This window comes from Lonchura striata, chromosome 6, assembly GCF_046129695.1.
Source record: "Lonchura striata isolate bLonStr1 chromosome 6, bLonStr1.mat, whole genome shotgun sequence".
NCBI lineage: Eukaryota > Metazoa > Chordata > Aves > Passeriformes > Estrildidae > Lonchura > Lonchura striata.
This window is the reverse complement of record NC_134608.1, coordinates 17175804-17190262: the sequence shown is the minus strand read 5'-3', so window position 1 is coordinate 17190262 and position 14459 is coordinate 17175804. Positions and strand designations below refer to the sequence as shown.

At 38.5% G+C, this 14459-nt stretch overlaps 1 protein-coding gene across 1 annotated transcript in view; it reads left to right on the top strand.

Moving 5' to 3' along the window:
• Positions 1–13807, top strand: part of KCNK13 (potassium two pore domain channel subfamily K member 13) — a 52435-nt gene extending 38628 nt beyond the window's left edge. Inside the window, exon 2 of the mRNA XM_021531925.2 lies at positions 5124–13807. Coding sequence (XP_021387600.1) covers positions 5124–6016 — 893 coding nt within the window. The 3' untranslated portion in view covers positions 6017–13807. The remainder of the gene's footprint in view (positions 1–5123) is intronic.
• The last annotated feature ends 652 nt before the right edge of the window (positions 13808–14459 follow it).

Sequence of the window (14459 nt, the reverse complement as noted above, 5' to 3'; positions counted from 1 at the left end):
TGAGTCTTTCCCCACCACTTAGCCATCTGCACAAGAAAACAGCATTGACAACTAAATAAATGATACCATACTCCAGACTGTCATGATAAAATATTCTTTTGTCAAATAATTGTTGCATTAAAGGAAATTTTCATGGCTAGCTCATTCTCCCTTCCTCATAAGAGACAAGATAAACATATTGAATTAATGTTTAAGACAAGATGTATGGATGTATGGATGTATGTCTCACCAGCCAGCTGCACAGTTCAGATGCTGATCTTCCGCTGATGGGAAATCAGAAGTGTCTGTGTGCATGTCTGTGTGTGTGTGTGTATGTGCACTTTTCTGCACAGACTTAGCAAACTCAACAACACTAAAGACATTTTTTCATATCAGACACTGGACCTGATTTGTCATCAGGTAAGTGTGACAGCACCATGCCTGGTTCCATCGATGTGTCCTCTCATACAGTGGAAGTCTTCACAGAAATGAGTCTTTCTCTTCTCTTTCTGGAAAGAAGGACTTCATGTCCTCCTTCCTTTCTGGAACAGGAAGCTTTTACAAGCTTGCTGACACAGCTGTGTCATAAGGACAGCAATGTGACAAGATTTGAGAGTCCTTTAGGTGTTCCTACAAGAGTCTCTACAGGAGAAAATTACTCCAGAAGAAGTTGTTTAGTTAGGAGTACTTATCCTGCTCAGAAAGCACGCAGAGGATGCAGAAGAGAATTTTACCAAAGTATTGGTGTCTGCACACTGTTGGAACAGTGTGAAGTACAGGACATTTTCTCAATGAAAGTACAGCTTCTGTTAGAGTTGTTTCTTCTTTCTCTTTTAGAAGCACAAAACATCCTCGTGTAGATAGTTCAGTACAGAATCTGTTTGAAAAAAGGAGACTCAGCATCTTTGCAGATATCTAAGTCTTCCTGTATTTCTCTTTACTAATTACTATTTTCTTGATTTTTTTTTTTTTTTTTTTTTTTTTTTTTTTTTTTTTTTTGCAGTTGAAAGTCTTTGTCTTATTTAGTTTGGTTCACATCTATCATGAACCTCAATTATTATCCATTGTCTATTTCACTGGAAATTCGTAATTTTCCCAGTGTCTAAACTGAACAGACAGAGAAAAGAAATAAATGTAAACTACATTAGGAATACAGAAAAAAACATCACAAACCATCACAAACAACTCTTATTGTAGGTTAAACTGGAGCCTGTTTTGTGTTGATATTTATATTTCTAACATCACAGTGACTCACTGTTGCCCCATCTTTCTACCTACTTCCTCTATGTGGGAAGGGAGGAGCAGTGAACTGCACACATTCAGAAAGGAAATGAAACCTCTCAGAAAAAAGAGATATTTTTCAGAACAATAGAAAGACCCAATTGCATGATCTAAAATTAACTGTGAAATCTCTATGTCTGTCCCAGTGTCCCTACACACATGCTATATGGGGTGCCCCAAGATTCATTCATGAGGGATTAGGACTGATGAACTATTTCTCATATTGAAGTTTAATTAATGTAACTTGTGAATGAATGTCAGGACATCCAGAATCAAAACACAAAATGCCAAACCATGTATCACCAGGCAGAGGGAGATGGGTGTGGTAATGACCCACGAGGTACACTTACAGCAGCTGATAGCACTGGAGCTGGTGAGTTTGCAACAGAAAAGATGAAATTACCTAATATTGGCCTGGAATAGGCAGTTGATGCCTATTTCCTCTTGTTTGATTTAAAAAATAGGTTTTTACTGTTAGATTGAGATTAATACTTGATGTTATTCACTATTTGCTGTTGGAAGAATCTGCTTTAAGGGAACTTCCTGTTGGACCTCAGTGCTTCTTATCAAAATGGCTGTTGATAAGAATTACAGTTGCTTGCTTTTCTCTGTTTATAGCCAGTACTTACTCCAAGAAATAATGAAACATGATTATATTATACTGTTGATGTGATTTCCCATTTTAGTTGTTTTTTTATATGAGTGTATACTTTTGGAATATCCACACAATATAACCTGAACACACAGGTGAATTTTAGAGTGCTTTGCAGTACCAGACTTCATAATAGAAATTTTGCTGCCGAAACAAAATCTAAATATTTGTTTTCCATAGGAGGTGTGCAGTGTTTAGAAAGATTTTGCGGACTCGGAGTTAAATTTCCTCCAGCTTCTAATAAAGTAGATCTGCTACAGAGAAACTCAGAATTAAAATGAATATTCACCAAAAAAACCACAGAATTCTTGCTTAAGCAATAGCTGAAAAAAACAAACCACAATATTTGGAGGAAAATTGAAACATAAGGAATGTACTTGGTCAGTTCAGCTGAATATTAAGAAAGATGCCACTAGTTTATAGAAGTCAATGGATCATGGGACAGAGGCAAATCAGTATTATACTGATTTCAAAATAGGATCCTGAAATTTTTACTAAGAATGCTGCCTTCATTGCTGGGCTGGTAAAGTCAGGATTTGTCATGCATTTCTATCAACAGTAGTAATCTAATGCCATATCCGCAGACACATCTAACAAATCCATTGAAACACTTTTTAGTACCTTAAAAACATTTTATTTTCCCAAGCCAGACTGATCTGATTTCCACTTGATTAACTATAATCTCAATTGTTACTTGAAACAGTGCTTTCAAGAAATGTCATCCAGCATGTAAAATAAAATTCAGTAAACTTAATCAGGATTCTCTCATACCATAAAATTACCAGCATTTTTTTCCTGCAGTTTTGTCCTTTTTTTTCCTTCATCATGAGAAGCAATTTTGTACTTTCAAATAGCCTCCAAGTGTCAGCCACTGCGTTTACTTCCTCTTTTACATGATTTTATAATTTTGTTTTGTATTTGCTTCCCAATCTGCAATGTAACTTCTTGCTCTTTTGCTGTTGTGCTCTATGGGTCACATCAGTGCTCTAATTGCTCACTAAGTCATTTTTTCATAGTTCACCATGACTCCCTGAGATGCCTATTGAATGCCTTTGTAAAGCTTTTGCTAGTGGGTCGCAGAACAAACCCAGCAACAACATCCAGTCAGTAAAAATAACAACCTGAGGAGTTCAGGCTCTGGCCATGATGCCAGAGTCAGGATCCCAAGAGGATCATGTAGGAAGCAGCCCAAAGGCACAAAACTGCTCTGGGAATGTGAGCCTTAACTGCATTTCTCATTCCAGGGCATTTGCTTTATGCTGTAGGAGATACTTGCCAGTCCCTAAATGCAGTTCACCCTGTGCCAGGGGCTCCCCACCTTTCCATCTCTGCCCAGCCTACATCTGCTTCTCCTTTTCAAGGAACAGGCTGGGGCAGGGACATGGCAGCTCCTCACTTCCCTCCCCAAAGCTTTTTTGGGCAGATCTCAACAGCTGCTGAGATTCCTCTAGTCCATTGTTTTTTTTGTGTCTGTCCACAGGGTGGAGGTCATGACTTGCATATAAGCCAGCCTGCACTGAAAATAAGCATTAAAACTACAATTATAGAGGGATCAAGTCATGGAACAGAAAGGGAGGATGGAAAGCAAGACGAAATATTTATGTGCCAAAGGCAACAACAAGAAAAAGTTCTTGTCGTGAAGAACATTTTGTCTGTGGTTTGTCACTTGTCATGTTGTTTTCCACACCACAGAGCTGCAGTCCAGCTCTCCCTAGCACAGAAATTTAATGAGGGGGCTGGAGCCTGCTGTAGGACCACTTGATGTTTGATTGTGGATGCAGGCAAAAGTGCAGTGCAGACCCTGGAGAGCCCACGCTTGCAGCTGATGTTAGTGGGGCTCGAGCTGGAGGGGTGAGAGTGAGGGCTGACACTTCACAGTGTGAGGCAGGGCCAGTGTTAGAGAGGAATCTGTGCTGGCAGCAGGTTGCTAGTGAAGGGAAGAGAGGTGCAGTTTGGCACTGTTGGAAACATGGTCTTTACACATTGCTCTTTTCTTCTCTTTGAAGTACAAGTGACTATATACTATATATATATAGTGTGTATATATAAAGTATGTATATATATACTATATACTGATTATATTTTCCTTTGTTTCTCACAAGCTTAATGTGTTTATTTCATATTTGGAATTTCATGCTTACAAAGAGAAAGAAAAAGTCTTGTGATTTTTCTGTCCTGTCAACAAAAATGTTTTTGCTTAGTTGGTCACTTATGTAGTCCTTTAATAATCTTAATAAAACACCAGCAAAGATTTGTCATGAGTGTTACTCCAATTTGCTCAATGATGTTCTGGACATCTTTTTATTCTTTAGTAATATCTTTTTAAAGCAAGATTGTCTTATCAACAGCCTTAACCAAAACAAAATTACTATTTTCAGGCTTTAGGATGGGAAATATTTGAGAGTAGACTGAAGCATCTCTGGCCTGAAAAATCCCATGACAGGGAATCAGAGTAGAGGAGACTTTTGATAAGACCCACATGCAGAATTGAGATATAGAGTGGGACACAGAAAAATAGAAAAACTTCAGCAATGCTGATTTGGAAAGGGGTTGATAATGAATGACAGACAGCCAAGTCAGATGCAGGGCGTCTTTAACTCCTACTGGGACGCTCATGATGATCCTGTCACGGGCTGTCATCTGATGTGTACTCCCAGCCTGGGCTTCCAAAGCCAGGCTACAGTGAGTGCTGAGTGCTGGTTGATGTGACACCTGCACAACCACCAGGAGTCAAGTGAGTCTTAGAGAAATTTCACCTTGTATTCCAAAGAGTTGGTGCAGATGGATCTCTGGAAGGCAAGAGCCGCCCCTGGCACAGAACTATGGTGCAGAAAAGCACCATCAGACAGAAGAAAGCAGCTGCAATAACCCCAAAGCCTGGAAGCAATCCAAAGCACAAAGAGAGAAAGAGTGAATCTAGCAATCAGACCAAAATTCAGGCCTCATCTAAACTCTCTTTTCCTGTCCATGTGTTTAGTTCTGCTTTTTGTTTCATTCTGATTCTGGAGAAAATGCTGGCATGTGTTCCTTCCCCTTACAGCTCAGACATAGTCAAGCACAAGTGGGTGACATCTGGGGAGAAGGTATTTTTTCTCAAAGCTGAGCTCTACCACAAGGATTTGCTATCAGTTTATCTGTCTTGCACATGATTAAAGTCCTAACATGGTACCTACCAGTTTATTTTTTTCAACTATTCTTTTTTGTCTTCCAGGGTTTGGTATGACCACCCCGGCCACCGTTGGAGGCAAAATTTTTCTGATATTTTACGGCCTTATAGGATGTGCAGGGACCATTTTGTTCTTTAACCTGTTCCTGGAGCGCTTGATCACTGTCATAGCTTATGTCATGAAGTCCTGCCATGAAAGACAGCTGAGGAGGAAAGGGGTTCTCCCTCACAACGGCCGGCGGGGCTCGGGGACCTCTGAGGTGGACAGCCTGGCGGGCTGGAAGCCCTCTGTGTACTATGTAATGCTGATTTTATGTGTAGCATCCCTCATCATTTCCTGCTGTGCCTCTGCAATGTACACACCAATTGAAGGGTGGAGTTACTTTGACTCACTTTACTTCTGCTTTGTGGCCTTCAGCACCATTGGTTTTGGTGATCTGGTCAGTAGCCAGAACATCAGGTATGAGAGCCAAGGCCTTTACCGCTTTGGCAACTTTGTCTTCATACTCATGGGGGTGTGCTGCATCTATTCCTTATTTAATGTGATCTCTATTGTCATCAAGCAGTCCATAAACTGGATATTAAAGAAACTGGCCTGCAAGTGCTGCCACAGGTGCCAAAGGAGATTATTTCGTTCGCGGAGGAATGTGGTGATGCCAGGAAATGTGCGCAGCCGGAGGAACATCTCCATCGAGACAGACGGTGTCAATGAGAGTGACACAGACGGACGCCGTCTGTCAGGAGAGATGATCTCCATGAAAGACTTCCTGGCCTCCAATAAAGTCTCACTGGCCATCATGCAGAAACAGCTGTCAGAAACTGCTAATGGGTATCCAAGGCAAATGAGCTCTAACTCGAAGCAAAATGGATTCTCTGGTGGGGTTGGAGCCCTGGCAATTATGAATAACAGACTGGCAGAGACAAGTGTGGATAGGTAAAATAATAACAGTAATAACAGTGAAACAGTGTGAACCATTTCAACAGGTATTGAAACAATGTGAATCAAGTGAAATAGCTAGGGAGAGAGTACCACCACAGGGTGGGATGATATGAAGAGCATACCTCCTGATGGAAGACCTCTTGACTTTTTTGGGGGCTGTCACTTAATGTTTTTGCATTGTACCAGTCCCAGCCTTCCTTCTTCCCCATCATTATGCTCCTCAAGCAGGTTACTGCAGGAGGATTTTAATTTAGCCTTCAGATAAAACTTCCATGTCCTGTTCTTCTCCATTATGTGACATACAGATTTCAGGATAAGAAATCTGTGGGATGGGAGAAACCAAGTGTGTCTACTGAGCACATTCTTAATTCAGAGATTGTTTGGAGCTTTCTGTCTTACTCTGATCATGCCTGTTTCCTGGAAGTGACTTATCTGAGATCAAAAGATGAATCAGCCTTTGTGATATTTCAGATTGAATTTAATGGGAAATAGTATGAAAGTTGGTAGGTATATTCTGGAGCTATTGTAATGTGAATGGGGAGAGAATTTTGCCTTTAGAATTTATTTAGTCTTTCCTATAATAGGATACTGTCAAAAGTGATAGAATAAAAACTTATCCTACTTTTGTTTTCTTTTCTTCATTTGCAAAACATGATTCTTTTCCAAGGATACTTTTTCTTCTAGAATTGAATCACTGTGTCTTTCTGTTTCAAAAATGTCAGATTAAATCAAAAATGGACATACTGATGAGTGGTATGAATTATTCCACAATAGCAAAGACTTTCCAAATTTCTGTTCATACTTGCCTCAATTGTGACTAAAGTACCAGCATTGTGTAATACAACTACTAACTGAGTTTACACAACAGGCTTTAGTATGCAATTAGATTGCCATGCCAGCATCCAGAGTGTTATTATAAATGACTGTGATAAAAGAATCACTTTGGCAGTGTCCTTTTTCATGTAACTCTGTCATTCTTCCTCTGTTTCTCTGACTTTCAGTGATAATAATGAGAGGGTCTTGATTAGGGAAATAGAAAATGTTTTCATTCCTTGTTTTTGTCAATGAGATGCTCTGAGTGCTCATTATGACTAGAAAGGAAATTTCAATGAGAAGAATAATAACAGTGAGAGGATCATGAAAACAGGGAAAGAAGTGATCTTTAATGACAGTGAAATCATCCTTTGTATTAGGTAGCTAGAGAAATGAGGAATTAAATTAACATAAAATATAGCAATAATTTAAGGAAGACTGGGCTAAATTCCTGATTCTCCTTTAAACATGCAACATACTAAAGCTAAACAATATATGAGAGTGTAAATAAGCAGAACTGGTCACAAAGGACCCCATCCCCCAGAAAGAATAGTATATGCATCAGGACTAAGTGTTTTCGCACAGCTGGAAAGCCTTTCAGACTACTGCAATATTAGGAAATTTAAAACATCATGATGTAGTTCTCTCATATGGGACAATGCAGATAACCTCTTCAGTTTAATTTGTATTAGGAATTAATTATTTTTCTTCATTCTGGCCTAAATTCTTTCACTTACATTTCTAATATTGTAGAATAACATTTTTATACTCATTTTATCAATATTTGAATTTGAAAACAAAAGCTTGGAATCCTTTCATATAATAAGCTAACCCAAGATATTCAAGAAATGTACTTAACTAGTAAAAGAATTGCAAGCTTTTTTTACGTTATTAGGGGTAAAAATCCCGATTTAAAGTTAAATCCTGCTGTTCCTATTACAAGGAAAGCTTCAAGCTGAAGTCATCAATTCAGATTCTGATATCTGTCAACTCATCTGTGCAGCGATGGAATAGTCTTAACACTATCCCTTCACATTTGCATCCATGTAAAACCTGGATCAGCTTCCAAACCTAACTCCTGTGAGAAAAAGAGTTTTATTTGGTTTTTTGGCAATATTAGCATAAATTACCACCGAGCTATTTCAGATGATCTATAATATCCAAGATCCATTGCACTGTTACACCTTTTTTTTTTTATCCCAAGGCCTTCTGTGTCTTAATCGCCCTGAATACAAATACTTGGCTATAAAAACAGAGATGTACTGCTCTGTAGCCTTCTTTCCAAATTCATTCAGAAACACCTCTGTTCAGTGCCTGTATTCCTAAGATCTCATTGTTACAGATTAATTCCTCTGCCAACTAGCAGAAATAGTATAGGACTTAACCCATTGTTTCAGCAACCAGTAAGAGGGTCTTCAGATGGTTTCAAGACATGAGACACTTGTGTTGATCTGTTCCATTCTTTCTGGTAACCAGTGCTGGTTTCTCATCTTTATCCAAGTCTGGCAAGGCTGTGAGGGATCTTTGGTGTACACTAAATCTGTTTTCATTGATCAGTCCTGACCTTCTGCTCACTCAAGCACTGCCTTCCTCATGACCCACACCTGCCAGGTGCAAGATCTCTGCACTGGTTTTGTGGGTGGATTTCTTGTGCACTGAAGATAATGAGGGAATAGTTGCACTAATTGCCAGAGATGAAGGACCTGCATGTTCTGTCCCTGTGCCATCTTGTACCATGACATCATCCTGTCCCTAAGAGACCTCTGACTTTGTCATTGAGCTCCCCTTACGGCAGCCACACTCAACATTAAATGAGCTAACTTTGCCAAGGAGAGTGTAGAATTCTTAGAGAATATCTGTGGATAAAAAAGATTTTTAATATCGGAGAGAGAAATTTCTGACTACAGTCCCATGGTACAACTACAGTTGTTTTACTAAAGGCATTGAAGAGAACAATCCCCAAAAGCTCTGATTATAATGAGCTCTAATATTATAGTTGAATATCAAGATATTAGATTTGCAAAACAAGTGGATATACAAATGTACACATACAAAAAAAGGAGCAAAATTTAACACAGGAGTGACAAATGCCCATCCTGTGTGAAAAGTAAATGACAATAAAAATATAACATCACATTTCTTGCATTACTTTTTAAAGTAGCAATGAGGAATTAAAGGAGATAGTCAGGGGTCTATTTTCAAAGCTGTGTAGACTTTAATGCAGTATTGCTCAGCACTAAAATCTCAGTCAACAAGACAGAAAGCTTTCAAAAGTACTGTTTCTCTGTTTCCTGCCATGAATTATCATGGTGGCTATTGAGATATAGGGATGAGGTTTTTAAGGCAAAAGTGCTTGGGGGAAAACTTTGGATGCATTGAGATTCTGAATATGCACTTTAAAAGGTCAGGAGTGCCACTAAAATAAGTGGGTTAAACTGCAGGTTGCAGCCTGCCAGTCTGAAACTGAAAGTCCTTAATGGAGTTGTCTGCTGAAATTTAACCTTATAGTTATGCCACAACTTAATAATAGCATTATTGAACAGTATCATTATTTTATATTTAAAGGAATATCTAGTGCTAACCAAAATACAGTCAAATAAAAGTAGAGGTAGCTCTTAGGGTTTTCTTGCTAGTTTAGTAAAATGTGTGCATCTGGCATTTGCTGGTAGGTAGATGTGAATGAAGTTACATTCATTTCTATCCATGAAGGACATGGGCTGCTTTTTGCAAGGACATGAACAGACTCTTCAAAGGCATTTAATTCCTGCTGGAAGTCAATTAACTTCCCACCACACACCAGCTTTCAGTGGAAGTCAGGTACCTGATTCCCTTAGGCAATTTCAGAACCCCAGCCATGTATTAGGTTTTGAATCTAAGATGACCTGACAGTGCCCTGAAAAGTTCAAAGAGTTGGAGCAAAGTTTCAGTGCTGCAGCACTCTAATAGCTGAATTAATTTATCTAAAAGCGTTTCATAGTGAAAGCTTTATATCAACCAAATAACACAAACAATGTTTACATTTTGTTTTATTTAATCTTGGCCTCTGTCAGTTTTAATTGTATTTGACACATTTACAAATTGAAAAACAAAGAGAAGGTTGGGCTAGGCATAAAAAATAAAGCAGCTCCATTTCTCCGACTGAATTGATCAAGACAAAGAGGTTAGGTTGGGAAGAGAGCTTTTTGATTAACATTATATTTTAATAACATTTATCTGGAGGTGAAGGGTATTAAGTTGTTTGGACGACTTCTCTCCAATAGCTCTGGAAGTGGAACTGCTTGTGTGACCCTCTGATGTCCCCACGCTGGGAACAGAAGCTCAGTGAGCTTTAATTTAGAGAAGGGTCAGCATTTCCAAGCAATACAGTTGGAATCTTCTGTTGTTTTAATTTAGGCTACTAATGCTGGGATAACACAGCACTTTCTTAGATTCTTCAAGAAGTAATAAAGTTATTTTATATAATGTCACATACAAGCTGTACATGGAGAATCACCAAATGTTTTCTTTCCCCTGGGCAGAAAATACTGCCAAATACAGAAGTACAATGTGTCTGTTTGAGAATGTTCACAGTACTTTTTTGCTTAATCCAGGAAATAAGAATATAATCCCTTCCCTACTCTTTATTTTCCCAACATCTATTGGCAACAATATCTACCCAATACTCTGCTTATGACTTAAAAGGTCACATTTCACTAGGAAAATGAAAGCCATTTCTCCTCAAGGTGGACCAACATACTCTTATCTTTTATTAGATTTAAGAGAAACTGTGAATGCAAAGAAAGACACTTCATATCAAAGTAGTCAGAAGCTTTTTGGTATAGCCTGTGTTTACAGGGCTGTTTTATGTCAAACCACACAAAAACCTCATCACTGCAGACTTTTAAGAGCATAAGTAAGTCTAAGAACAACCTTATGGAATAAATACACTATGTTATATTTTGGTTTTTTACAGTTTCACTCTAATATAGGCCTTCAGGCTTCATTATTTGAAATTATTTGTGATAATAGAATAAATATAAATTTGCAAAGGTTTTGAGAGGCACAAAAATGAGACATGTTTTAAATGAAATATTATTTTCCACAGGCTGCCTAGCTTTCTATAAAGGGGAAGTTTGATGAAAGGCAGAATCAACTCTTTCCAAGCAAGGGTGCAATTTCTGGACTCAAATGGATTTCCTATTAGGTACAAGCAGAAGCTCTCAGAGGAGCAAGATGGCTTAATTTTCACAAATGTTATCTTTCTAAATGCTTTTCAAATCTATTTCCCCTTTTAAAGCCATGGAACACTGTCAGTGTTTTCTGTTTGTCTTATCTGAGAAAACTTACTGTTGCTTTTTTCATATCTTTAGAAGAAAATATGCACGTGAAGAAAAATGAAAATGACCTTACATAACCTTTACATGTATTGCTTGGAGCTGCAGAAATCTTCCTCTTTATCCTAACTCATGTTTACATCAAATTTCTCCAGCTCACCAAAGAGGTTTGGTATTGCTAGTGAGTGGTCACAGCTCAAATAAAAGGACTTTAAAGCTGTATTTGTTCATCTGTTAAATGAGGCAATGAGCTGATGGTCTGAGCACTGGGTGCTGTTCTAAGTTTGTTAGCATTGTTCTCATTTCTGCAATGGTCAGGCAGACCCTGAGTAGTGTGCAGAAAAGTCCTCAGTGCTGCAGTAGCAGCAATTGCTGGCCATTAACCTCTGGGTGTCCTGCTGTCTGCACTGTCTGGCCCAGGGCCAGAACTAGACAGTGAGTATGCCCAAAACCACCATTTCAGAGATGCACAGAATAATTCTCTATGGAAGATGCCTCTGGATGCCATCCTGTCACCCTTTTCCAAAGCAGGCCTAGCTAGTTCCTGCCCATCTGTAATCTGCTGGGTGAGGCTTCTCCAGCACTCTGTTCACAGAATACTGACAGTGCCCTTCTTGCATGAGGTAATGAACAACACCCCTACCAAGAGCAAGTGACAGACCTTCCTCTGCACTGTTTACATTTGGGTAAATACTTAGCTCTAAGTTAAACAAATTTCTTTGTAAATAGCATCCAGACTGCTGCTTTTCTCAGCCTCATACATAGCAGATGGGTATTTTGATCCCTAGGTATCATTATTGTTGGCAGTCTTATTTGAGAGGGCAGAGACTGAAAAGGTCAGTCTGTCTGTCCTAGGTTTCTAGGCAGGGGTATTACTCTTTTGGCAAACAACCCATGGCACTTTGGCTCTATGCCTCGGATTTGGCTGGATTCTTGCTCAAGAATGGATTCTGCTCTGCTAAAATCAATGGAGACTTTGCTTCTGGATTCTTTATCTGGAATTTTGCACAAGAATTAATTTCACTTTATAAAATAATCCAAAGAAATGTGACTAGCCTTTTGCTTCACTTTTACCACCAATTGTGCAAATGCTATTCTACTCATGCAGTGCTGTGTTCTGCAATAAGTTATTGACCAGGAACCATTTTTTGGTCAACAAAATAATAATCTACTTCTAAAGAAGACCAATTTAAAATTGAAAGTAGACAGATTATTATGTCTAAGAATTGTCTGGTAGTCATTCATTTCATCAGCTGAAAAAACCCTAACAACACATTTTCCATGAAAATTCCTACAGTTTTGCAAAGGTAGATTTTGCTCTGTGCTGACTGCTTGTGTAAGCTCATTCTTTCCCTCAGCTTTTTGCCCTCAGTCCACACCTGCAGCACCCTTCACCCTCTTTTTTTCCTTTCCATTTGTCTTTTTTCTTAGTTCATACAATTCTTCTGTTGGCCAAATATACATGGTATATATACCACACAAAGCAAGTCAGGAGGAAAAGCAAGTGAGGCACAGAGAGTTCTGAATGCCCCATCAGCTGAGAAGGTGTCAAACAGAGCTTACACCTCCTCAGATTGCAGCATAGATGCAAAAGGTAAACAGCAAGTGTTGTGATATTTTAGCATCTCTAAAAAAGAAATCCCTTTAATCTGCCAGGATTTTAACTTCTTTATTCATGATGCTATCCCTACCTTTTGCTTTTTTACCTTCTTTGAATGCCTAAGGCTTTAAGGCCCTGTGCATGAACAACTGAAACTACAGAAATGTAGTTTCTGTAATTTTGTTTTCCCAATTTTCAAAAGATTTGGTCCTTGTCTGGCACCATGTAATAGGTCTGTGCAATAGCAGGAATTAGAATCCACAAACCACAGCCCATGATGATAAGAAAATGGAGAACTTTCTCATGTTTCTAATGAATTTCCAGCATTAGAGATTTCAGTTTTCCCAGGCAACCTACTGCAAACTCATTGTAGAGCATCTTAATTTTAAACGTTTTCCCAGACACTAAATTTATATCTCCCTTGCTACAGCTGAGGCACATTGTTTGCATTTGAGCCCTGCTGAATACAGAGAACAGAATATTCCCTTCCTTTTTGAAAGGAAGGTATATTTTTACAGTATCACATCTCAGTCTTTGCTATCTCAGGCTAAACATGTCCCCTTCCTTATGTGACATTTTTTCCATTGCTCTACCATTCTCCAGATTGTGCTTCATCACTTGGTCACTTTTCAAGTACAGTGCTCAAAATTATATACAGAGACAGAGAAAATATATTGTTAATAGAGCATGGAGCAGCATAATTATTTTCCTTATCTTACCTACCTATCCTGTTCCTGTTTCTGGACTGGTGCTTGCTATTTTAAAACACTGTTGATTCATCTTCAGTTTTTCATATAATATCAATGCCAAATTATTTTTTGCAAAACTGTTACCTAAACTATAGTGCCTCCAGTTATGCAGGTGATTATTGCAATGTACCATCTTTCATGGATTGTTATTGAGTTGTTTCTGGTTTTTTCAGATCTCTTTCCCATATGCATGCTGGTTTGAATCCTTGTCTTTCAGCATCTTTGCTACCCTGACTGCCTGGAATAATTTTCAGACCTAAAATTGTGTCCTGTATTTCATCATCCAAGTTAGTAATAAAAACACTGAACCACTATTTTTGCAAAACCCAGTCAATACTTTCTTCCTGTTTGAAACAAAACTGTTGGTCTCTACCTACTGTTGTCTGAACACTGTTTCACAATCAATTTTACACTCATTTCATGTTGGTTTCATCAAGTGTAAATGACAGTAAGCTGCAATTGAAATATTTTTATTCCATGCTGTCAGATATGAGCTTAAAAAGATTCAGATTTCAGATCCCAAGGGAATTTTCACAACTGATTAGTGGATGGAAAAGTCAAAAATTGAAATTATACAAAAGTAAATCTTGATTTGCCAAGTCTCCAACATAAAACTCCAGTCTGTCGTCTTAGAGTTGCATATTGTAAAATAGTTGTGTTCCCAGAGCTACTGAAACAGATCAAACTAAGAGAAAGATCACCTGGAATTCAGGCTGAAAAATACAAAAGTACTTTGGCAATACATGGAAGGATTTGGGTCAACTTTTACACATTGTCTTGGTTTGAAAGAGAGGCATCTGCCAAGGAAAGTGGGACGCTCCCTTGGAATGGAACAGAATGGAAAAAATATGACCCCTTCCCTCGGAATGATTATAACTTTGAAATTAAGAGGCTCTTAGGCAAAGATATGGGAAAAGGAATAACAGCTCTTTACTAGTATGCTTATTGACATAACAAGGCGAATAA